Genomic DNA, 27,791 nt, shown 5'->3' with positions numbered 1-27,791 from the left:
CTATATATAAGAAACATTTTGGATGATTATATATATTGTGTCAGTACTTTAGAGATGTCACTCTGCTGTTTTCTCACTGGCATTATTTCCAAACAGAAATCTGCTCTCATCCTTATCTTTGTGCCTCTGTATCTAGTGTGCCTTTCTTTTTCTCTATTTTTAAGATTTTCTCTCTGATACTGGTTTTGAGAAATTTGTCCTGCGCTTTGGTGTAATTTTCTTGGTTTCTTGTGTTTGGGATTCGTTGCACTTCTTATATGTGCATACGTGATCTTGCACGTCTTAGAATGCATGATTTCATCAAATCTTGGGAAATTTCAGCCATTTATTTCTTCAAAAATATTTTTATCCTTAAAACTATTATTATACAGTTATTGGGCCACTTAAAGTTGCCCCACATCTCACTGATTTTCTGTGCAATCTTTGTTATTTTCTTTTCTCTGTTTCATTTTAGATAGTTTTATTGTTTCATCTTTAAGTTCAGTAATGTTCTTCTGTATGTGTAATCTGCCATTAATCCCATCCATTGTATTTTTCATCTCAGAAATTGTAGTTTTCATCTCTAGAAGTTCAGTCTGGGTCTTTCACATCTAACATTTTGAGCATGTTGAATACAGTGTAATGTGCTTTTGTGCTAATTTTAACATCTCTGTCAGTTCTGAGTCAGTTTTGATTAATTTCTCTCCCAATTATAGAATGTATTTTCCTGCTTTTTTGCATGCCTAGAAATATTTGATTGGATTCTAGACATTTAAAATTTTACCTTATTGGATGCTGGTTTTTTTTGTATTCCTATCAGTATCATTGAGCTTTGTTCTGGGATGCAAGTGTTTTTGATCCTTATGGATCTTGATTATAAGTTTTATTAGGCAATACCAGAACAGCATTCAGTTTAGGGATAATTATTCCTCACTACTAAGACAAGACCCTCTGTGACCCCACCCAGTGCCTTGTGAATTAGGAGCTTCTCGGTGTGGCTGGTGGGAATAGGCACTATTCTGGGCCCTTGTGAGTGTGGCATACTGTTTTCATTATCCTTTCAGATAGATCTTTTTTCCAGGTAATTTCCTCACATGCAAGTTTTGATCAGCCCTCAGCTGAATACTTAGCGGGGGGGGGGCACCTGTAGATCTCCAGGGTTCTCTCTTTGCAGCTCTCTTCAGCACTCTAGTCTGGGATTCTAGCTTCCTTGGTTACCTGCACTTGCAGCTCCTTCTCCGTAAGTCAGGGAGTCACCTGAGCTCCACCTATGTGCCTCAGCCTTGGATCTCTTTCAAGGCAGTGTGGTAGAATAGTCATAGGGCTCACCTTGTTCGCTTCCTGTCCCATAAGTATCACTGTCTTATTTCTTGATGTCCAGTGTCTTAGAAACTGTTGTTTCATATATGTGTTTGCCTTTGGTTTGTTTCAGGTAGGTGGGTAAATACAGTCCCTGTTGGCTTATCTTGGCCAGAGATGGAAGTATTCCATTTGTTATTGCTTTTTGAAAAGCATGGTGAGGTTGATAAGAGAAATTTTTAAGGGAGCTGGTCATTTTTAAGCTGAGTGCAATACAGTGTAGTACTCATTTTAGCTTTATATTTCCCTAAAGTTATCGAAAATAAGTAGAGGTCTTTTCTAGTATGTGTATGGAAATCAAAGTAGACTTAAATTCTTTTATCCTTACAAGTTGTACTTTACCCATCTTTGCTGTAAGAATTAAAATGACAGTTATAAGTTCAAGGTATGCTTTAAAGAGTTAGTGATTTTAGTGAATGACTGTAATTTGACCAATTGGATATTAAAGGCTTCAAGTGTATATCTTTAATATATTTCTCAGGATCTTTAGAATTTAAGTTCTGTGTAAAGTAGCTCTAGGATGATAGTATTCTCTAGACTTAGTTCCACAGTTTTCTAATCTCTCACCTATGGTAATATAACATTTCTTTTCTCAGAAGGAGTTTACAAAAGGCATTTAAATACCTAAGTATTCCTTTCCATTTTATAGTCACATGTTCTAATTGGGAGCATATAATCTATCTGTAATAATGAGATGAAGTTTCTAAAATAGATGCCTTTTTAGAAGTTGATTTTATTTGCATAATTGCTTACAGAAAGAATAATAATACACCATGTTTTTAAGAGTGTTTTGCTAAAAAAGTATTGACACTTCAATTAATATGCCCTATAAATTGTAACCTTAATTTTATGTATTCTGTTATGCTAATATCTTCATACATCAGTTATAGTTATATTTCCCCTATAAAATCCCAAATTTCATTGACTTGTAAAGAGATTTTGAAAGTGCGATATAGGGTGTGGGCATTGGGAGGATTTACATTACTTTAAATGAGTGGATATAGTTTTATGATTGGGATTGAACATAGTTTTATTATTCATAAATCTTTTTCTCCTGTCCCTGAATGTTTCATGAAATAAATATCTTCTAATTATACTCAATTATCACTTCAAGTAATAGAAGATAGTTTTAAATTTAACATAGTGAATTGGCCTACAGGTTGTGATGGAGACTGTGCAGTAGGTGACAGGGCTGATAGTCCAGTTAAAAGCTTGCTCAGTTAGCAGCAGTTGAAAGTAAATAATTAGTTGTGGAAGGCTAGGAGAAACTGCATCAGTTCGGTTCCGTTCAGCAGAAGAAAGAATTGTTGCCTGAGAATATCACCAGGGGTAGCACAGTAGGAAGAGGTCCGAAACATAATGAAAAGTGACATACGGAGTTGAGGTAGCACCTTGCTCAAGGTCAGAATTATGACAGTGGGAAGAGGAGCTAACTCAATAATAGAGATTTGCTGCAGATTTTAGTGGTGGTAATTTAAGTCTCTCTCATCCAGCCCAGGAGTTGTCTGTACTGATATCGGGGGCTCAGGGGCCCTTGGAGCCTAAGAGATCTGAACCAATATCATTTGGTTTGTCTGCCTATAATCTGGATAACTTTTTGAAGGTAAACTCTGTACTGTTCTTGAGCCAATTAGGTGCTGGGTTCCTGACTAGTTTCAGTTCGTCACTATGCTTGATATTACTGGATAAATTCATGTTTCTTTTTTTCTTTATTCTCTTTAGCACAGTGAATTCTGAGTTAAATAAAATTCTCTGCTAATTATTTCTTTAAATGATCAAGCCTTATAAAATTGAAATTGAACATTGAAATTACACTGATAGCAGTTAGAAAAACTTTCATGAATGTGTTCTTGGAAAATGAAAACCAGATATCTGACATTGGAATTAAGGACATGTATTGAAAGTTTATGTCTAAATCCTAACTTCTTGCCATCTATTTCATACTTTATCATTTGTCAGAAATAAGTATGACCTAGATTTTTAAAGCAATTGACATTTTAATTTGGTAATGGGGGGAAAAAACCTTTAGTTGATACTGAACATTGTTTTTCAATAATAATATATAATTTCAATAATGTTTACTGATCAACATTTATGTATGTATATATGTACACACACACACACGTGAGCATGAAATGCTGTGGGCCATCGTTGATAGTTTCGCAGTAGTTTTCATATAAGGTTGTTGGTTTTTCTCCGTTTAAGATAATTAATTGCTGTGAGCATCTAGCTATTTCCAAACTTCAAGAGTTTCTGGTTGAAGAGGGGATTCAGAGAGTATAATATAAATTGAGACTTTATGTAATTCTTGTTATTATAATCAAAACCTCATCCCCTCCCCCCAACCCTCCAAATACTAATTAAAAAGTTTTTCTTTTGGCTTTTCTTGCTTGTATGTGTTTTAGGTTCATGATAATATTCCTTTTTTTACTGAAATTTTGATTGAGTTAGATGACCTTTACGTTTATTACAACTTATAAATTTTGCCCTATTTTATAGTTAATCAAAACTAACATTTTGTTCCATTGCACGTTGGACCATAAGTAAAAGTACTGAAGTAGATTTTCCATCCTCTTTTATTTCCATATTTTGAAATAGCTTTGCAGGGTTTTCAAAGTCATTTAATTTAAAGTAAAAAATACTCTTAACCAGTACACAAATATAATTCAGGATTTTACTGTTGATTTGATATTTAATCTATGCTGTAGGATTTAGGACATCTCATCATGTTAGATGAAATAATCAGTATTTTCCATTTTTTTATGACTTTTTTTTTTCTTTTTGTTATGACTTTTTTTTCTTTTTGTGGGATCTTCCTGGACCAGGGCTTGAACCCGTGTTCCCTGCATTGGCAGGCGGATTCTTAACCACTATGCCACCAGGGAAGTCGGGGTTTTTTTTGTTTTTTTGTTTTTTTTTTTTGGCTGCGTTGGGTCTTTGTTGCCGTGTACGGGCTTCTCATTGCAGTGGCTTCTCTTGTTGTGGAGCATAGGCTCTAGGCGCGCAGTCTTCAGTAGTTGCAGCATGCGGGCTCAGTAGTTGTGGCGCACCGGCTTACTTGCTCGGCGGCATGTGGGATCTTCCCGGACCAGGGCTCAAACCTGTGTCCCCTGTCCTGACTTTCCTCTTAAAGATGTATAATTTTAGTACGGTAGGACAAGATTTCACACATCTATGCAGGATATATACATCTTGCAAATGTGTTTGTTTTAAAAATTGTTTTGTTAAGCATTTGAGCTATAAAATTCTAACTTGTTGTCTAAATATATTTGCTATTAGAAAACTATAGTTAAGCTGGGACAAAGTGAGAGAGTGGCATGGACATATATACACTACCAAATGTAGAATAGATAGCTAGTGGGAAGCAGCCACATAGCACAGGGAGATCAGCTCAGTGCTTTGTGACCTCCTAGAGGGGTGGGATAGGGAGGGTGGGAGGGAGACGCAAGAGGGAGGAGATATGGGGACATATGTGTGTGTATAGCTGATTCACTTTGTTATATAGCAGAAACTAACACACACTGTAAAGCAATTATACTCCAATAAAGATGTTAAAATAAATAAATAAAAATTTAAAAAATCAACTATACTTTAAAATGAAATAAAAATTAAATTAAAAAAAAGAGAAAACTATAGTTAGTCCATGGAAAAACATTTAACTGGCAATGGGGGAGGGGAACACTGACATCTGCAATGAAACTAAAAGAAAATAATATTGCTGTAGCAATAGTATTTAAGAAAAATGCTGAATAATGGAATTGGGGGAAAAATCCTTGTATTTAAGGATAAGCAAGTTTGATTAGGATTTAGGTAGCCTTAGAGAATATAAAAAGAATGTTATTAATAATTAACTTTAAGGACAATTTGAGGTGGATAATGATTCTTATAGTTCATTTTGTGTATAAATTTGTTTTCCTTAATTTTTATCATTTTTCTTACTCTTAAGTTTGTTAGACATATAGAAGGTATAATTTTATTTCTGTTTGTTTTATCTTAATGGATTATTTTTAAACGAATTGGGTAGGCAGTTAGGAGAGAGGGATAAAAACATACATGAATATTTGAGGAGGTGACTCAGCAACGGTTGTGAGATATCAGGTATGGGATATTGTTTTGCTATTTGAGAACTGAAATCACATTCTTGAACCTTCTCAATGAGGGTTCAGCTACCTGCTATATATTACAGATTCTGAAATTTTTTTGTGTTTGTTAGCATTGTTGAACTTGCTAATAAAGGAATTGTGTCCCTGGTAGATTAGATAAATGGAATATCAGTGTGAAATTGCTTCACAACAATAGAAATGACTAATCTGAATTTCTTAATCATTATTCATATTGAGAGTTTATGTGTGTGGCACTGTGTTAAATACCTTATGTGTTTAGTGGAAATACCTTTTTTTCCCCCCATTTCAGCAGGAAAAACAGGTTTACTGAAATCAAGAGAAGTAATTAAAATTACAGGTCTGTAACACTACAGAATTCTAAATTATAGGTTAACTTTGCAGGAGGTCATTAGTGGATTTGTTCCCACGGTATCCATGGGTAGCAGGCCTAAAGTGGGTTCATTAACTGAAATATTCTTATGAGGATGAGGTCTTAATCTATTTCAGAGGACTATTTTAATAAGCAGTATTTGTATTTATTCATTAATTATAGTGGCTGTCTATATTTGTAAGTGTATAAAATGTATTACCCCCCATTCCCCCCCAAAAAAAACAACACACAAATGTTTCCCCAAACTATTCTCTGACCAGTGTATACTCATAGTAGGGGTGGAAGGTCTAAGTGCTTAAAGAGGTTAGTAGATTGAAGGGATCTGGGGAGAGATGCTAGCCCGTTGAGCAAGAAAGCCCATAGTGGTGATACTCCCCCCTAGTGGTGGAGCCTGGTAACCCAACACTTTAGAGCGAGGCTGAGGTCCCATTCTATGGAGAATTTTTTGTTTTTTTAAAAAATAAGCCACAGGCCACACAACTCATCAGAACTAGAACTTGGGTTGCTTCTGTAACAATTTAGATTTAAATTCAATACTTCCTCTTTAAATTTATTATTGTCCACTTATAAAACCTATGGTTCTGTAGCAGTGGGGGGCATTGCTTTAATGTTAGCTTCAAGCTAAGTCTGAGGAGACTTTATGAAGGAAGTAGAGAGGTGCAGAGTGGTATTTTGAAGGTAGTGGTGATGGTTCTAATGGAGTTAAGGCTCCTAATGAAGAGAATGCCTGAATTTCTGAAGGAATGATGGCTTTTGAGACCTTGGGAATGATTTTTCTAGATTTGAAGATAAAAACATACTCATATTTCTAGTTCCAGTCATTAAAGTATGAATTTCTTTTAGGATTCATTTATATTTTTTTCAACTGTGATACACATTATACTAACTGAAACATTTGATTTTAATACACGTGTGAACATAATGTTGGAATTCTTTCAATTTATTACATTGATGTATGCTTTGGGCCAGTTTTTCTCTCTGAAAAATTTGTTTTTCTGCACGCACTGTGACTACCTGTAACCTTATAGGAATTGCATTTTTTTTTTTTTTTTTTTTTTGCGGTACGCGGGCCTCTCACTGTTGTGGCCTCTTCCGTTGCGGAGCACAGGCTCCGGACGCGCAGGCTCAGCGGCCATGGCTCACTGGCCCAGCCGCTCCGCGGCATGTGGGATCTTCCCGGACCGGGGCACGAACCCGCGTCCCCTGCATCGGCAGGCGGACTCTCAACCACTGTGCCACCAGGGAAGCCCCAGGAATTGCATTTTGTGGCTTGCTTCATACCAGTTTTTATGAATATATTTGCTTTGTTTGCATATACTTTGTAAGAATTTATTCAATGATAGGTTATTTTTATTGTGGTTTGTTTTTTAGTTTCCAGCATTAACTGAAATGCAGTATCAGTATTTACTTTTACATAACAACTTGGATTATACGGGACTTCATTTACTAGTAATTTTATTGTTTTGTTGCCTGCTGTTTACACAGAATGACTTATTTCCTGTGGAGTCTGTGTGGAATACATGATAAAATTTGATTTCTCTGGGAAAAAATCTCCATTAAATGAACTTTAATACAGATATGATGAAAAATATTTACTAGGTTTTATCTCCCCACAATTTGTCAAATGGATTGTAGTTTTTACAGCTTCACATTTTACACTCACTTGTTAAAAGTATTGTTGAGCTTATTAGAGGCAGTTTCCCGTGGTGGAATGAGGAGGTGATGCAGCGTCTCTGATACGCAGTGTAGAGTTTGCAGTCAGTCAGCACAAGTAGCTGTCTCTGTGGTCTCCTGCAAATTGCCTCATCTTTGCAACAATACACACACACAGGCAGTTCGTAGAGGAAACCTGAGTGGTTAGTAAACATATTAAAATATTAAAATGCATATAATATCATTGATCATGAGGGATATGAAAACTACAAGAGATGCTATTTGTTACTTACCAGCCTGGAAGGAATTTTTAGAAGTCTGACAGCTGTAGGGTTGATAAAGATGTGGGAAAATAGGAACTCATACATTATCGGTGGGAGTCTAAATTGGCATAATTAGTTTGGATAAGCCATTTGGCAATGCCTTACGATTGGTTACTAACTTTTATGTGCTGTGGGCGAATTTGACAGTCTGGTAAAGTCTATGCACTTCTTTGCAGAATAATTTTTAAATGAATAAAATATGTAGACATACAAAAGATAATAACCTCACTGAAATACTGTTATCAAAATATAAATGTGATTCAATAATGTTTGTTTTTTTGTGAAGTCATTTTATAACAAGAATCTAATGACAGGTCTTATAACTGAGTTCAAAGTAGTGAGGAGTATAAACAATATCTAGAGCTATCAGCAACAAGCAGAATGAAAGAGGAAAATATTCCTGATTTTTATTGGTTACAAAGTCACAGATACTGTTAATTCTGTGCTGTTTGTTGTCTCTATTTATAATTGAAATCGTAAATTTTAGTTAGAGATTTGTGAAAATGAAGATATGTTTTCCGTCCTTTCCAAGTTCATGGTTTCCCTGAATTCTAATCATGGAAGCAGTGAAGACCCAGTTTAAGAACTCTTGCAGAGAGCGTTTATAAACCATGAACGGTGTTCATTGTTTATAAGAATTTTTTAAAATCTTATAAATGGTTAGAATTCTTATAAATGGTCTCCAGCAATGGAAATAAATAGATTACACCTGTATGGGTCAACAGGCATAGGTTTTTAAAACAAAACTTCGACTTAAAAGTTTCAGTATGAAATTAGAAAATACTATGCTAATTTAAAAAACATATAAAACTATATTGCATATTGCTGATGATTTCATGTACCTGTTTTTGTGTGTGTCTCTGTAGATAATAAAGATAGGTTTAAAAGAAATAACACTTTTGCCTAAATGGGAGAGAGGAGAATAAGATGGGATAAAGAGTTCAGATATACCTGCAATGTTTTAAATGTTTATGTTAAAAAAAAATCTCAAACTTACTCAATAATAATCAGTTACAGATTGCGGGTACATAGGTGTTTGCTTTGTTATTCTTTGTACTTTTCAGAATTAAAACAGTTCTCAAACATTTTAAAATAATGATTATGATGAAATATTTTATTATAGTGTATAAATAAACATTGTAATAAAAAAAGAAGTGGTACAGAGACAGATTAGTTGAAAGGGGATTAACTTCTTTCATTTGCTTCAGGTACATATAGCTTATTCCTGTACATAATTGTACTATTGATATTTTGTGACTAATGCAAGTATTTGTTTGCTTTTTGCTTTTCTATTTAGATTGTAAAAGTAAGCCTTTAAATAGCAGTTGATGTTTATGGCAGCAGAATGGAAACTCAGTTAATGTGGTTAGGACTGTGTTACTCTGCAATAACTTAATAGCCCTTAATTTGTCCATTTCTGGCATGTTTTTCACCAGAAAAGCTCAAAATTTTATCTTTCTAGACCCAGGAAAACAGTTTTATTTGTTGGGCTTATATTGGTTTCTTGTATCTCTTCTCTCTAATGGCTCACTAAATTAGATCAGAAATATCTGGGATTGCTTTCTTCACTTTCTTAGTAAAGAGATACATGAAATCCTGGTTATTGAAGAAGAACTTTTGATAAATACTCCAGGTCATTTTCACTGAAATGAACTAAGGTGTTCGTCAATAAGGATGAATGTAATGGTAACTGCACAAGTTAGAATATAATGAAACGTCTTCATTTTCTCAAATACCAACCTGACCAAAAAGTAAGGATTAGATTGAAGTGAAGTGAACAGAGCTTCCAAGAGCATGGACTCAGTCCATAGATAGGAAGGTTAGTAAGGAACTGCAAAGATGCACAGGGTAACCGAGGCAGTCCCTGGCTGTGTTGCACATTTCTTCCTAGAGAAATCAGAATTTCTTGTCTTTTATCTATTCTTTTTTGGATATCTCTTTCACTGTCTCTTTCCAATTGGCAATAACTGTTGTTTTATTGTTTATAAAGTAATACAGGTAAACATTTCAAATAACATAGAAACTAATAAAGTAGAATAAATACACCCCTGTAATCTTCACCTCTAGAAATAAACCATTATCAATTCACTATATATCCTTTAATATTTAGCATGTATGTAAAATAAGTTAATGAGTGAATAGCACATGTTTATTTTTAAAATATGAAATAGTTCTTTACGTAGTGTTGTGATAAGTAATCCTTTTGGATTTACTTAAAGGTAAGTTGTGACTATCCCTTTAGTAAGTTTGTCTCATCTTGTTAATGACTATAATATGTCCCATTTCATACCATATTATGATCTAACCAATCTCCTTTTTATGGGTACACATATTATTTCCAAATATTTGCAATTATAAACAGTGCTGCAGTGAGTATCCTTTTGAATAAACATGTGTGCCTTGTCTGATTCTTTCTGTAAGATAAATCCCTAGAAATGGTATTGCTGTACTGAACGGTACATGCATTAAAATTTTGTATGTATTATTAGTGTGACCATGAAAGATTGTACCAATGTATGTCTATATTGTTTACCTTAATATTTTACAGTGGTGTTTTTAATATAACATATTATATTCATATGTGAAGTGGAAACAAAATGTTTTTATAGTATTTTTACCAAATGAATATTACCACTAAACATATGGGACCTTATGTACATACCACTTCCAAGTCTTAGTGATCAGCTTTCATCTTGGGTTGCTGTCTCTGATCATAATAGCAAATGTTTTTAAAAGAGTAATTCTCCTGCCACAAGGGGATGGGGAAAGAGTGTCTGGACCAACGACTATGTTAGCCATGAGAGAGCTATGTTAATTCTGTTTCTGCATTTCCAGTAAATTGTTCCATTACTTAAGTTATACAAGTATTTGTCTATGAGGCAGGCACCAGCCTGGGCACGGGGGACACGATGAATGAGACACAGTTCTGGACTTTAAGTTCTGGGGTTTATTTTAATAATATAGTGGTAGAAACTGATAAGTAGCTGATAATAGGCAACTATTTAAAAAACTAGCATTGTGGTTATAAAATGACATTTGTAAAACAATACCCTGTAACAAAAAGCAAAATAGAAATGTTCACAGATGAGAGCCAAAAAATTTCACAAAACAATTTAACCACCTAAAAACAACTGTCATTAATGTTGGATGAATTTCATTTTCCTCCAACATTATGAGTATTTTTAAACCTTTATAAAAGTTGAAAGAATTTTACAGTGAATACTCAAAAATACCCACCACCCAGATTTTACAATCAGCATTTTACTGTGCTTGCTTTATCATGTGTCCAATCCTATCATTTATCATCCATCTTTTTAAAGTAAGTTGCAGAAATAAGTATCCTTCTTTGCGTCTACATGCATAGATTAACTACTATTTTAAATAGTACTGTGTTTTAAAGTCTATATTGATTAACTATGTGCTATAGAAGATGTAGAAACTTTGTACTCTTACATTCCTTCCCAAATTCCCTTTCCTGTCTCCAAATATTTGATAAATTACTTTGTTTAATTTTGGAACATAACGCAAGTGTTATAAATCTTGAGCAACCATATAACTTATCCAGACAAGGATATTTGTGAGAGAGAAAGGAGGTACTATTCATGATTACGCAGGGACAGCGAGTACAGCTTGGGTGCTCCTAGGCAAATGAAGATGATCAGACTGTCTATAACAATAGCTGCTGGAGTTGTTTATTATTCTTAGTTGTATACTTAAGTGTATTTGTATTTAATAAATTAAACACTATAGTCAACATTTAGTTTTTTACCACAGTTTATTTCCTGAGTTCTTCATTTTGAGTCACCTCTGGTTGGATTTTATCCATAGCTTCTCCTTTCCTGAGTTCTTTATTTTGATGTATCTCTTGGTTCGATTTTATCCTCAAGTAGTTCCCCCACCTCTGTGACTGGGTCTAATTTGTACTGAATTCATTGATTTTTTACTTGCTTTGTTACCTTACATTATTTTTATACTTTTAATAAATAATATATTTCAATATGCTATTGTTCTTTTATTATCCCTATAATAATAGGGATAAATGGAACAATAGTAGAGGTATCCCTTATCTGGAAAGGGAGGCACGGTGTGAGGTTAGAATATTGTTTCTAATACTACTCAGTGTTTTCTACGTAAAGCCCCATGTAATAGTTTCTTTGGAGGTTTTAATGCCCCCAGTTTTGGGGTCTCTGCTAATAATACAGACTTCGGTTAGTAGGTAGCTGTGATAATTTTGATAGTATACTGTTTATATGAAATGACCAAACCCGATCTTTTGTTCTATCCAAAAACTTGGCTTGCTCCTGCCATTTGTAAGTAATTTGGTAGACGAAATTCTACTTAGGAAAGATTTAAAGTACATTAGAAGCTTTGATTTCCTCTTGGCTTGCTTTCTGTTGGATTCTATTTAATTTTTTTTGGTTTTAATAATTTTACTATCACAAATTTTACTATCAAAAATTTATATGACTCAAGAATAAACCTGCTGAAAAAAATCGTCTCTTCATTTTGCAATTTATGGAATAATGTTTTTATTTTTCCATATTCTTGTAATAAAACTTTTCTTCAGCTGTAACACATAGTACGTTGCTCTTAATAGTGAAGAGTTGTATACAACCACTTCTAGAACAGAGCAGATTATTTTATGATATAATGCATTATTATAATAGGGTATCTGCTATACTTGTTGATGCTGGTAGTGACCATCCTGCCTGGATCTTTGCTCTCGAGGCTGTAAGGCCCTATGGCCATATACAGCCTCAAGTTGATTTTCTTCTCTGCTCATACAGCTACTCTTATTCTTTGTATCTGGTACCTGTTTTACAGTGGGATATTTATACAAGAATAAATGTCTAACAGAAGGATATGAAGGAGTTCAGGAAAGAAGGTCTCAGAAACTAATGCAATAGTGGAATAAAAATGGGATGCTCATTTAGCCCTTGTCATGATTGTTCCATATTAAAATGACTTCATATTTTGATCCTTCAAGTGAAAACATCGTGGTCCCCATTTCTAATGATGTTGTCTCTTGACAGGAGAGTATTGTACTTCAGCAGTTTTACAGTGAAAAAGTCACAAAGACAACCCACGTCAATTTAAGAAAACCTCCTCCCAAACCAAAAAAAAACCAAAAAACAAACTGTGTTCACTTTATAGTAAAAAATAAAACAGAATAACTCCCAATTCTAAAAAAGACAGTTTTTGACTATTTACATGACTTTGATTTATTTATCTGTAGATAATTAGTAGTTATTTAGTTGTAGTTAGTATAAACTTTGCCTTCTATCTTTCCACTTAATGTTATAATAGAATTTTTTCACTAGTTACAGACCACATATATATTATTCTAGTCCCTAATATTTCATTGTTTTAATATGCTCTTTATTTCCTGGCTTTTTTATTTTTATTGATGTTAATCACATAACTATGTTCAGATTTTTTCCTTTGGAATTATTTTTTAGGGTATGTTAAAGTAGATGTGATTACATCACACTGATAATAATTTATTATTTTGTATCAATGTTTTTGTGTAGGGCCTTACTTTTTGGGGATGAGATGTATTTCCTAGTATACCTGAATTTATATAATTCCATACATTCATTAATCTAGTGTTGTTACTACTACTAGTATCAAATACAAAATATTTCAAAACACCGTGTGATAGTCTCTTTGTGTTTTCTCTAATAAAATTAAGGTATAATGGCATTTAACATTAGGAATCTTAAAATTTATTACTGCCATGGGATAAGTTTTTCATGGAACAAAGCATTTTGATATTTTTCATTGTAGAATTCATATTCATGTGTTTATGTAAATGCACTACTTCTATTTTTGTGAATTAGGAAATCCTAGAATAATTAAAATTGATATTAAATTCTTGAATTGTTAATTTTAAATTTGACCACAGTAATTTTTAAGTTCTTATGGTTATGTCAATTATATATACTATAAATATGCAAGTTCGGGAAACAGTTGCTTTTATAATACTCTTTGCACTTTCGAAGCAGTGAAAAAATAGAGCAAAGAATCTATGATAAACTGAAGTTAGAAATCCTTTTTTTTAAAGTTACATTTGAATAGGAATAATAAATTATAGATTCTTAGTTTATAGCTTAAAATTTTTACAGATTCCATTCAGTAGATACACAGTGTATGTAGAGGGAGCTTCAGGGCCAATCAGGAGCTAGCCATTCTCAGGATGCTTTGAAGGATACAAAATCATGGAAATGTGGATCTTTTCCTAGGGAAATTTTCTGGAGAGAGTTCAGGTTAATAAAGTCACTACTTAAAAGAGTGTCACTGGAAATATTTTTACTGAGTCTCTAGAAAAAGTTCACTTAATTGAATATTGTAGCACCATCAATTGAAGTTCTATCCTTTCTACAAAAGCATGAACGTTTGAAAAAATATTTTCACCAATAACTTTATTTCTACATTTCTCATTCAGCTCTGAATTGAATTAGATACTGTCTTTAACATGTTGGACTTAAAAACTTATGTAACACTCTCCCCCATATAAACTTGTAGCTGCGCTGGTATTGGCCTTAGGTAGCCGGCTGGGTTCCCTTCTCTGTAGTTACACAGCCAGGTTCTCTTTAGGATCTACACTGAGGAAGAATTGGTCTGGGATTTTCCAGTATTTCTTTCTTTACTTTTAAAGAGCTTGATATTAAATACATCAAAGAACTCTCAGTATGATTAATGTATTTTTGAATCTCTCACTTTTTCACCTTTGAAGTAATGATAGTTGAGGTTTTCCTGTAGAGTGTAGATTACATTTCCTGCAGAGGTACGATGATTTGCCAAGTTCTTACCTAACCCTTTGTTTGAATCTTTGCTCTCTTTATGGCATGTGTACTGTATGCATTTTTTATTTTTGATAAAAATGGTGTTATTTGTCCTATTTATTGTGTAGCTCATTGAGGTCTTAAGGCTGAGTGCCCTTAAGGCTGTTGGTGATCTTTAGTGAACACTTTGTAATTATCAATACATGGGGTGGTATAATCTCTGATATTTTGATTTCCGGAAGCATTCATTGCCTCTTATATTTTATTCAAATATGAGAAGAATGGCATGATATTAAGAAAATGAGTAAGGATTTTGGGATCAAATAATTGTAGAAATTGAAGCTAACTTTTCTCCCAAATGCAAAAATATGCATCTGGCTGCTTCTCTTTGCCTTGTCAGTGGGCTTTGATTGAACCTCTTGGATATTCAAGTTGTGAAAAGTACAGCTCTCTTTTCCTCTCAGAGACTTTCTATAAAATACAAGGAAGGACAGAAGGGCCATGAAGTTTCTGTGGGTCACTAAGAGATACCTTCAACATGTACTTCTTATTCTCATTCCAAATTTATGTCCTGTGAATTATTGTAAGCAAGTTAGTGTGGCTATTTTTTCCTTCCATTTTTATTGAGATATAATTTACACATGGCACTGTATAAGTTTAAGGTGCACAGCATGATGATTTGACTTATGTGCGTCATGAAATGATTACCACAGTAAATCTAGTGAACATCCATCATCACGTATAGATACAAGATAAAAGAAAAAAAGTTTTTTTCCTTGTGACGAGAACTCTTAGGATTTACTCTCTTAATAATTTACATATAGAACATACAGCAGTGTTAATTCTATTATGTTGTACATTATATGCTAATACTTGTCTTTTTCTTTTTTTATAGTTCCCTGTGCTATACAGCAGGTTTTCATTAGTTATCTATATTATACATAGTAGTATATATGGCACCTGAACAAATACTATGTAGGTGTAAATATTACGTAGGTGACTAGAACAGACACATGAATAGCTATCCCTCTGGCAGATGTTTTTTTAAGACAAGAGACCACATACGTATCTTTGTTTTGGTGCATCTGGTCATCATTAAAATTTACCTAGGGATAAAATGCTGGAAAAAAATATGGGTACAAAGTATTAGTGAGATTTTTTTTTCCTGTTTAAGCTTCACTTTGGAATGGACAATTTCATTACATGTTGTTTAGTGAAATGTACCGTTTCTTTGTATTTTTGTTATGAATTGGTTAAAAAAACATGAATTGAGAAAAAAATTGATTAATGTCATATGTTGGGGACTGGCATATGTCGATTATGCCAGTTTATTAATAGTGAATTGCCTTACAATTCAGTTTTTATAAAAACATTAAGATAAAAATAGAGGGCTGGGCACCTATAGTTAGTGTGACTGAGTATCTTACCTTCATTAATATGTGGGACCTGCTGGCCCATGATTTTTACAAGGTAACAGGTAAAGACAGGGTTTCTTCCTTGAAGATTCTAAATTTTAGATTTCTTTTTCCTTTTAGAAATGGTAGATATATGGCATCTGTGTCTCTATTTCCAGCCTTGTGCCAGCAGCAGACAAAACTCAACAGCTCACACCCTCTTTACTGATAGTATCAGTGTGGATTTCAAAACTGTGCTTTGTACTGAATTTAAATTAGCTGCTACCAGTCAGTTAGTGTTCACAGAAATAAGATCTTGTGTGTCATCCTTTCCTGAGCTGGCACTAAGCCATTTAACAGCAGAGCCACAGCCGTAACACATCAATATAAGCAACGTATATTTTTTAAAGCTAGAGCTCATTTGCTGTAAAGCCTTGAGAGTAGGATCTGTTGTACTTTCATTTTCCATAAACTTAGCATAGTGCTGGTCATGTATTTAGTAATCCACAATGCATGTTTAGAAATTTAGCACAATGTTTGTGCTATGTACTAAGTACTCAGAGAACATTTGGTAACTCGAGATTAAAGTACTAATAAGATTAAAAAAAACACTCCCTCTGTAGTTATTCTTTTAGCAACCTGATTGAGGTTGCTGATAGAAATTAACCCGAGGAGAAGGGAACAGAATTTGAGTGCCTGTACTTTTCTGGATGCTGTGCTAGGAGTTTTCCGTACATTAACTCATTTAATTTTACCAATTTGTGAGATATTATTTCAATTTTATAGATGAAGATGAGATTCAGAGAAATAATTTGGTCAAGTCACACTGCATGCAAATACAGAATCATCATTTAAACTTGAGCCATTAAATTCTATTTTTAAAATGAACATATGGTGCCTTTTCAATTTTTAAAGGTTGCACTATGTTCCGTATTATGGATGTTTCCATGCGCCCTTCACTACACAGAATTCCCTTGGCATGATTTCGTTTCAGGTTTTATTCTCCAGTGGGAAGAGAGATTCATGAGCATCACTCTCTTCAAGAGACCAAAAGGGACACACAGACAGAGAAGGTGGGGAAGTCTTAAAGGTAGTCCTGGGTAAGGGAAACTGTAGCATGAAGAAAAATTCCCAACAAAGAGGGGTACAAATGGCCCTGAAAAGGGAAATACTTTGAAGGAACAGATGCACCCAACCTTCTCCTTAAAGAAAATCACATGCCTGTCACAGAGAAAATGCAACATAGAATAAACCCTATTTGTGGACTGTAGCTCAACCTGTGATTCTTTCTTAGTAGATTTTAAAAGCATGAATTCACATTAATCAGATTTCTCTTCCTTACTGAATATTTCTACTCCATCACCTTGTAACATTTTCCTTTGAGAATTAACTTAATCTTCTTTACAAAAAATGCTCTTGAAAGTTTGAATCAACCATGATGCCCTAAAAACCTACCTTCCTAGACCATTTATTTCTTTTTCTGTGCAAAGGTGACTAGTTCAAGATGCGATGAGGTTTCTCTTTCCTTATGTAGTAGTGTTGTCCCTTCTTCATTATGTAGACTCTTACTTTTTTTTTTTTTTTTTTTTTTTTTTGGCTGTGCTGCATGGCTTATGGGATCTTAATTTCCTAACCAGGGATTGAACCCTGGCCCTTGGCAGTGAGAGTGGAGTCCTAACCACTGGACCACCGGGGAATTGCCTTAACATTTTTATTTTGAATGCAACGTGTTCATTTGAATATTAGGCTATTGGCTGCAAGAATTTTTCTGTAACCTCTAAAACTGGTAAGATTCTGCAGTGTGTATAGATGTTTAGAGTATGTACTTTGGAATAAGACTGGGAATCCCCAGTTCTACCATTTACTAGCTTTATAATCTCGGACAGGTTACTTAATGTCTTGGTGCCTCTGTTTCCTTGTCTCTAAACTTGAAATGTCAATGATTCCCCCATCATAGGATTGTTATTAGGATTGATGAATTCATTAAACAAGAAAAGCATTTCGTACAGTGCCTAGCACATAGTAAGCACACAATAAGTGCTAGCTGTTGTTGTTATTACTACAGATCTTTGAGGTGCATGACTGCTATGTTTTACAATACCTTTCCCTTTTTATTTTTTTGTTTCTAGACCTGATTTGTTAATATAGTTGAGTATCTTCAGAAATTATTGCTGTTTATGTTTTTTTTTTCACATGGAAAGACATGTATTTGGTTTACTAAGACTATTTTCTCCACATATAGAAATTATTGATTTACCTACTTTTTAAAATTAGAATGTTTCTTTAAAAAAAAAAAAACAACAAAAACCCAAACTAATAAACCTCTGTACCGCTTACCATGGTAAGGTGTTTTATCTCAAACAATAGGTCAGCAGTACCTTTTCCTCTAATAATGGGGGATTTGAGGCTTGTCAGATGAGTAAAAGTGAGAGCTCACTAGAGATGTCAGTTGCTGGTTTAAGGTAACTGGTGTACTTTTTAAAGTCTGTTGCAACTAAAACCACTTCAGGGTAGGGCAGTGGCGAGAGCTACCGTTCCTTAGACTTCAGCTTCATCCTCTGTGGATTAAGCTTATTATTGCTGTGCTGCTATGGTTGCTATGTGAGTTTAATAAGATAGCATATGTGATGTCCATAGCATGGCACTTAGCATGTCTAAAGCACTTAATATTCTGAGACTGTAACTAGAGAAAGACAGACTTTTATTTGAAAATATCTCATTATTTTTTGTCATCTAATATTTAATCTGAATATAATGTTCTTCACAAGTTCTCCAGTAATAACCAGAATTAAAACTGTGGTTCTCATGTGTTTTGATATATATTCAGAATATGTAGGAAATTTGACAGGAAAAGAATTGTAAACTACATATAGGATTACAGTGGTAAAATCACCCTTTGTTATCTAACAATAGTGAAAACAATACTTCTACCAATACTGCCTTGTATTTTATAGTACTTTATAATTTACAGAGGTTTTTACCTATCATCTCTCAGTATATCACCTAGGTATGTATTGGAAGGTCAGATGTTAATAGACGAGTCCCTAGGTTCTGAGAGGTGAAGTGTCTTGGCCAAGCTTTCGTGTGTAGTGACCAGAGCACAGCCCTTTTTCTTTTCGTACAGGACCCTTAGACTGTGCTTGGTGTGCTCAGGTGTCATACGTCTCATCAATTAAGATTTCGTCTGTGCCTAGGTCCTTAGTCCTTCTTAAATGGCACAGTTGAAGCCCTTCTCTTCCGACCACTCATTCTTTCTTGATTTTCCAAGGCTAACAAATTTCTTATAGGAATACAACCCTGTAGAGTTTTTTACTTCTCAGACTTTTTCAGGTAAAATGGACAATCTAAAGATTAAGAGCATTCTGTACAGAGGCTAGAGTGTTACTTTCACTGTCACCCCACCCTGGAAGAGAATCTTCCTAGCCCCCACCTCCATGGTACCGTTTCGCCTCACTGCACCTCCCACCATCCCAGTGCCTGCTGCAGTAAGCCACTATTCCTGACTTTTAGCACAGTAGATTTTTTCCTGTTTTTGATCTTACTATAAGTAGAATCACGCAGTGCTCTTTTGTGCATATGTGTCTTTCGCTCAGTTTCCTCTTTGTGAGATCCCTCCAAGCTGTTTGCATGTTGATGCTTGGAGGGGAATTGAGAGTTGGGTTGAGGCTCCCCATTCTGCCCTTGCTAGCGAGGGCGGTGGTGGAAGGGCAGTGTTTCGTCTGTGGAGTTTGGCTAGACCAGAGCAGTTAGTTTTTGTCTTACTAGATCACCCTTTTTTGTCCTTTGGGTAAGGAGAGCAGGCTTTTCTTGGGGTTTTTGTTTGTTTGTGTCCATTGGTGTTCTTGGATTGCCAATGTTTCTGGCTACCAGTCTGGGATGGGTGAGGCTGAAACACAACTCAGGGTACTCACCACCACGGTCTCTTCATTTTGGGGTCGCCAGCCAGCCTTCCTTCTTCTTCCCACTTTTCAGAGCCTTCTTATGCTTGTCTTTCATATGACCAGAGTTTTTAGCTGTCTTTAGTGGGGGATTAGGGAAAAGCATATCTATTCCATCTTTCTGGAAGTGAAAGTCTATTTTACTTTTGATATCTATTTTTATAAACTTTTACAATTGTTAGGAAAAACAGATGAAATATTTTATGCATATATGGTCAGTTAACAATGACTGTTCACCAAAACAAGAACTTTTAGCAGAAATGAATTTTAGGTAAAATATAATCCCATGTAATTCTTTGTACTTGAAGTACAAACTGAAGAATTTTAACCCTGTGTAAATTTAAATTCCTGTGTTTATTGCAGAATCTTTTAGCTGAGAAAGTAGAACAGCTGATGGAATGGAGCTCCAGGCGCTCAATCTTCCGAATGAATGGTGACAAATTCCGAAAATTTATAAAGACACCACCTCGAAACTATTCTATGATTGTTATGTTCACTGCTCTTCAACCTCAGCGGCAGTGTTCTGTGTGCAGGTAATGTATGTATTTAAAAAATTAAAAACTATTATTGTATGATTATATGTTTGTTAGTTAAGATAAAAGTATATAATAGAATTAAACATTTGTTCAGTGTTGTAGTCAACTATAAGTGCATTTAAATGTAAGCTCAAAGTCATTGTTTTCTAGGAAATGACTTTGATAGGCTAATATTTTTATATTGTATAAAATATTTAATCCACATGTAATCATAAAACAGATTTTTTTAATCTTTATGTCCTGTATAAAGGTACATATGTTATAGAATTTGGTTCAAATATTGCCTTGTAGGTCACCTACATATATCTTAGGGGCAATGAAGTAGCCCCCTTAAACATACTCTGATTAAATAGTTTAATCAAGAGGCCATACTCAAGGAAGTCTGTTTACTTTTCAGTACCTCTAATGATGAGAAATTTCTTCCTATGATATAGAAATTTCTTCCTATGATATGATTTGAAGTGAATGAAATATTTTTCAGTGGGAACATACCAAAGAAAGTTTTGGACAAGTATAAATATAATATATATACAACAGTGCTTATTTTAAATTAAACTTTTTAAGTTTGAGATAATTGTAGTTTCACATGCAATTCTAGGAAATAATACAGAGAAATCCTATATACCTTTTACTCAGTGACTGCCCCCCCCCAATGCTAACATCTTGTAAAACTGTAGCACAGTTTCACAAACAGGATATTGGTATTGATACAGAACAGTTCCATCACAGTAAGAATCCCTCCTGTTGCCCTTTCTGGCCACACCCACCCCATCTCCCCACCTCCTGAATTTATTCTCTATTTCTGTAATTTCATCATTTAAAGACTGTTATGTAAGTGGAATCATATAGTATATGACCTTTTGGCTTTGGCTTTTTCTTACTTATCATAACTCCTTCAAAATCCATCCAAGTTGTTGTATTTGTCAGTACTTCATTCTTTTTATTACTGAGTAATATCCTATGGTATGGATGTACTGCATGCAGTTTGTTTAACCATCCATCTGTTAAAAGACACCTGGATTGTTTCCAGTTTTTGGCTATTACAAATACAACTGTTATGAACATTCTTGTACAGGCTTTGTGTGAACTTAAGTTTTCACTTCTCTGAGATATATGGCCAGAGAGTCCGATGGCTGAATTGCAATGGTAGTTGCATGTTTAGCTTTATCAGAAACTGCTAAAATGTTTTCTGGAGTGGCTGTATCATTTTACAGTCCCACCAGTGGTGTGCGAAGGACCTAGTTTTTCCATATCCTCACCAGCATCAGTGTTGTCATTGTTTTATTTTAGCCATTCCGTGGGTATATAGTTTTAATTTGAGGTTTTATTTTGCATTTTCCTAGTGTAATGGTGTTGAACATCTTTTCGTTTGCTTTTTTGTCATCTGTGTATCACCTCTTTAGTGAAATATCTTTCATTCTTTTGCCTATTTCTATTTGAATTTTTTTTTACTGAATTTTGAGAGTTCTTTATATATTGTAGATACTAGTCCTTTGTCAGATATGTGGTTTTTAAATATTTTCTCCTAGTCTATGGTTTGTGTTTTCATTCTCATAACAAGGTCTTTTGCAGATTTTAATTTAGTGAGTCCAATTTATCAGTTTCCCCTTTTACAGATCTTACTTTTGTTGTCAAATTGAACTCTTTGCCTAGCCCTAGATCACAAAGTTCTATTTTTTTCTCTTCTGTGTTTTTTTTGTTTTGTTTTGTTTTGCGGTATGTGGGCCTCTCACTGTTGTGGCCTCTCCCGTTGCGGAGCATAGGCTCCAGACGCGCATGGCTCACAGGCCCAGCCGCTCTGCGGCATGTGGGATCTTCCCGGACCGGGGCACGAACCCGTGTCCCCTGCATCGGCAGGCGGACTCTCAACCACTGCACCACTAGGGAAGCCCTTCTCTTCTGTGTTTTTCTGAAAGTTTTATAGTTTTATGTTTTACTGTTGATCTGATCTTTGGGAGAAAGGATTCAGTCTTTCATCACTAAGTATGATACTAGGTATAAGAGTTTTGTAGATGTTCTCTATCAGGTTGAGGAACTAGTTTACTGAGAGCTTTTGTCATGAATGGGTGTTGGGTTTTGTCAGATTTGGGGGAGTCAATTGATAGGTTCTTTCTTCTTTAGGTTGTTGATATGGTAGATTACATCGATGGATTTTCAATCGCTGAATCAGCTTTGCATTTTGGAATAAATCCCACTTGATTGTATTATATTATTTTTATGTATTGCTGAATTCTATTTGCTAATATTTTGTTGAAGTATTTTATATCTAAGTTCATGTAAAATATCGATCTATATTTTTCATTATTTATACTGTCTTTGTCCAATTTTGGTATCACGCTGATACCTCATAAAATGTATTGGGAAATGTTCCCATCTCATTTATTTTCTGGAAGTGATTTGTAAAATTACACAGTTTTAGAAATTATGTTAATTCTTCTTTAAATGTTTGATAGAATTCTCCAGTGCAATCTTCTTGACCTGGAGATTTTAAATTACGTATTCCATTTCCTCAGTTGTTAAGGACAGTTCAGGTTTTCTGTTTCTTCTTGGCTGAACACTTTCTCTTTTCAAGAACAAACACTTGTAGCTCCACATTCATACTCTTCACGTTGTATAATCATCTGTAGACTTTAGATTTCTAAACCATTTTGAACTTTAGTGGAAATCAAAATTATTAGTAATATGGGCCAATGAAAACAATAAACCAGTTTCTCTCAGACTAGCTTGCAGAAAGGTAATTTCAGTATTCTGAAATTTTCATGAAAGATTTTATCACAATCTAATAATGAGTATATGTTGGGACATAGCTCAAAGTGGGTAGAAAAGATGAAAAGCAAAATATTTTGAGAAACACCATTTCAGATGATTCTGAGTTCCCCTCCTATCAATTTGAGGACCAGTACTTAAGTGGACATTAACATTTGTCAGAATTAGGTTAGCATTAAGGACAGGGTATGTTTATGTTTATCTAAGGGGTGCTGAAAAGCCCTCCTGAGGCAAAAATACCATCTTAGTTGGCATTTGGTGTAACAGTTCAGATTCCACAAAAATACAAACTGTCCTCTGGCATCCTACAATACCTTATATATTTTAGGGAGATCATTTCTTTGCTTCTAAAAGTTGAATATATTGATTTCCTGTATTCACCACTGTTATGAGGAAATCTATTTAATTGATTATTATATTTTTTGCAACTGTAACCTAGAAAGACTTTATTATCCAAGTATTTATTTTACAGTTACATATAATTGTATATATTTTGATAACATAAACCACAGCATACTGTTAAATGGTATATCCTTTAAGTAATAATTTACTTAATGCATTATGTTGTTAAATGGTTAAATATGGACCCTCAATTTTTTAATGACGTTTAGCTCAAAATAACCTTTATTTGTTTATTACAGCCTTTTTTGTAATAAACTTTTAAATTTTAGAGTAGTTTTAGATTTACAAGAGAAAAAGATTGAAGTTATTAGGAAAAGTTAATTCATGGATCAAGATGATGGTGAAGTTGTTAGAGGAGAAAGGAAGAGCCCATGAAGGTTTAGAGGCAAATAAAAAGTGTAGAGCAGATAATGTGCTTTCCATACCTAGACATTCTGGTTTAATTGGTTTTCTTTGCGGGGGGGTGGTCAACACATTGACATTTTAAAAAACATGCTCTAGGTAATTCTAGTGTGCATCCAGTATAGAGACAGGGAAGCTAAGAAGCAGGTTCATGATTCACAGCTTTTTAAAATTTAATTTCGTTGAGGAACAATGGGAATGGATGAAGCCTTATTAGTTATTTGGATGACCATATAGCATTGACAGGGATCCTTTATGAAACTAGAATACTCAGATTTTTAGAGAAGAATCTGTAGAATTAAATGATTTCTTCCCCAATACTCAGCAATTTAGGAGCAAGAACACCCTCCATAGGGATTAACCTGTTTGCTTTATTCTACGAAGTGGATTAATCGGCACATATTCTGAGAATGCTAGTGAGAGTATATCTGAAATGTATAACTGTGGGTTAAAAGTTGGTTAGGGGGTCAAAGAAGCCAGGGGACAGCTGATAAACTAGGTGTGATACAATTAAGCTAGATTTTCACAAGAGTGAAGGAGAGGTTTTGTGTGAAAGGAGGACGGGGTTGAAAATTAGGAAATTGTAAAGACTTGATTAAATAAATGAGTAAATTGCTAAAGTATAATGCAGATGATTGTGGATATAATAGAGAAGCTTTAGGAATGATAAGGCCGGGGTCTCATCTAGATTATAAACATGTATGTCGAAATAACTCAGGATTTTAATGGAACTGGAGAGGAAAAATATTAAGTGAGCTGAAAGAGGGATGTCTTGGAGTTTATTGGATGAGGTTGATAGATTTACATTATATTTTATAATATAAATTTAAAAGGAGGATCTGTTAAATAATTGTGATTGAAAAGTGGTCTGAGATCTACTGTCACTGAGCCAAGAGAGTACCGGATGTGACCCATATGAGCAGAGTGAATGAAAGAGATCTCAAGGGGACAGCCAAGATGGAAAGGTAAAGAGGAGTTTCAAGAAAAATTTTCAAGAAAAAGTATTCAAATTATATTCTGTATTATAAATTAAGTGCCTCAGAGGGAGTTGTAGATTCATTGAGAAAGGCACTCTATCATCAGCAGTCATTTCTGTTTAAAAACTTGAATTCTCCTGGGTTCTTCTGTGTCAGTGTAATTTGGGACCACTTCTATAATACTGCTATAATTTTTTTATAATTCTGTAGAGTCATTGAAATGTTCATAGCTATAAGTTTAAAAGATTAGTGCTTTCCTTTGTGAGACTTTTTCTGCTTTTTTCTTTTCTTTAAGAAAAAGTGAAATTTTCTTCTAGAGCTGACACACTTAAAGATTCTCCAGTTGCTTTTCTTTGCTGAATGGCTGATGAATGAGCTATTGGCTTCCTTGTAAGCCCTCTTAGCAAATCATTCTGCTCTTCTTTCACAAAGTCAGCTTCTTCACAAATCTCAGAATTCAATTCTCACCTTCCTCAGTGCACACATCAAACTCCTTGGCCAAATAAAGTTGTTAAATTAGGACTACTCAATATAATTCTCACCTCCCGTAAGTGTAACTCCAAACTTCCTTTATCTAATTGTACTGTAAGGAATATTCCCCATAATTGCTAAATCTTTTAGATGTATTCTACCACAAAGTTACTTATCTCTACCAGAATTCGCTAAAAATTCTAAGAACAAAATAACCTCTTCTAAGGTTATTACTGTCATTCAATAGATGTAAGAAAAAACATCCAGATGAAGGAAAATCGAAAAGTACATGTAGAGTCAAGCAGGGTGCACATACAATCAAAGCTTGGTAATGTATTGGAAGTTAATATGTTGTTGGACTTCAAATAAATGAAAAAATGATTAGTAATTACAAAGGTATTTTAAAGAGGAGGGAGAATAAATTTTTACATTGATACATTAGATATTAACTGGCTAACATCTTTTCTTCTCTAACTAAATAAAATGATTGTTTATTATGTGTAAATTATTTGGGCAGTCCTGTGTTAGGTCATTTATATATATAATATCTCATGTCATTCTCATTACTCTAAAAGGTAGGACTGAGAAAAATCCATGTTTTAGATGACAACATCAAAGCTGAGAGGTTGTATAATTTACCCAAAGTCACAGAGCTAATACCTGTCAGGGTTGGGATTTGTGACTCCAGAGCTAGTAAGTTTAATGCTTTCCTTAAGTGTACATATTCATTATTGTTCCTACCCTGTGAACTGTAATTTGCATTTTGCATTCCCAACTAAGATTATTAATCTTTTAGTGCAGGGATCCATCAGCCAGCATTCCTTAAACTCATTAGATCATGAAAAGCTTTCGTTCAGATTAGCATTTCATAGCAAGGGCTGGTGAGTTGGAGATAGCTGGCCAAGACCATGTGGAAGAGCTCACCAGCTTTTTGTTTCATTACAGTGAAGTCATATCTCTTAGGAGATTCAATTCTAAAGTGAGCACATAATGTGAGAATCATTTGTAGATAAAATTACCATGTCCATCTCTTAATGCACTGATAAGTGCTTTCTAAATGGTTTTGGGATTACGACCCTTATCATTTCCTTTAGTCCTTGGATAATATTTCTCTATGGCCTTAATTCTTAAGTTTTTCTAATATGTCTGGCTACCTGGACAAAGTATTCCACTTCTCTGTCAAAGACTGGCAAACTCTCATGCCATTCACACATTCTTTGCCTGGCTTGGCTAATACGTGAGGACTGTTTCAGACTTGACTGAATCCATGACCAGTTTAATATAAATGATGTTTTAGGGTTACTGCTGAACGCTGTCTAGTTTAATTATTTTTTTAGGTCGAAGGGATGTGATTTAAGTTCACTGTATTAAATTTCCTCCTAGGTGTGTCTTCCTCAGATTGGATAATCCCAACTCTTTTACAATGAATAAATGGATGTTTTCAGTGAACTTTAATTATCTATGTGACACTGTAGCATTCTCTGAGCTCTATTTTCTATATTATTTGTATATAAAGTCCAGATTTAGTCACCCATCTTATAATTTCAAACCTACAGAAAATTGAAACAGTAGTACAAAGACACCAGTCTACACTTCACCAAGATTTCACTAATTATAACATTTTGCCACATTTGATTTTGCTCATTGCCTTCAAGAAAGACACATAAGAGTTGTGAGTTTACATTTTATTCAGGGTCTTACTGGGGACTATATATAGCCTGGGAGACAGCCACTCAGTTAGTCCTGAGGAAACTGCTCTGAAGAGGTAGGGGAGGGGCCAGTTTACAAATTTTTTTGGTTTGGAAATAACATGCAGTCTTGGTAAAAGCAATGACACACATCTTGGTAAAAGATCACTGATAATTCCAAAGAACAGGTGTATGTTAATGATTTAGTGCTTTGCTATGTCTGGGAAGATGCAAGCATCTCGGGTCATTGAAATTCTTCCTGAGATATGTGTCTAACTATCTAAGGGCCTGTTTATCCAAAGCACAGAGCGCCTCACCTGTTTTTCATCCTGAACTCCTCTTGGTACACTGTCTGTGGGTGACTGCAATGGTTGCGACTTAACCCCTGTGGAGGTGGGTGATGAGAGATGCTCTTTGTTCTTCTTTGCTCACATTCTTTTAAGTATAAGTAAAAAATGAGTCACATACCAGCAAATGTACTTTTAACTTGTAGACATCATGAAATATCACTGCTAAATATTTCAGTTTGCATATTTTAATAAGACATTCTTACCTAATCAGAATACCATTATTACTTTTAAGTGAAATGGCATTAATTCAATGACATAATCTACTTTTTTAAAA

The 27,791-nt window shown here is 34.4% G+C and overlaps 1 protein-coding gene across 5 annotated transcripts in view; it reads left to right on the top strand.

The window, feature by feature from the left end:
• The window catches only part of TUSC3 (tumor suppressor candidate 3), a 183,014-nt gene that overhangs the window by 40,867 nt on the left and 114,356 nt on the right, over positions 1-27,791 (top strand). For all 5 annotated transcript variants that reach the window (XM_082680493.1, XM_082680490.1, XM_082680489.1 and 2 more), the window contains exon 2: positions 20,289-20,458. In XM_082680493.1, coding sequence (XP_082536619.1) covers positions 20,289-20,458 — 170 coding nt within the window. The remainder of the gene's footprint in view (positions 1-20,288; positions 20,459-27,791) is intronic.

The sequence above is a fragment of the Grampus griseus genome, assembly GCF_964374135.1.
Source record: "Grampus griseus genome assembly, chromosome: 21".
NCBI lineage: Eukaryota > Metazoa > Chordata > Mammalia > Artiodactyla > Delphinidae > Grampus > Grampus griseus.
This window is presented reverse-complemented; position numbering and strand designations above follow the sequence as displayed.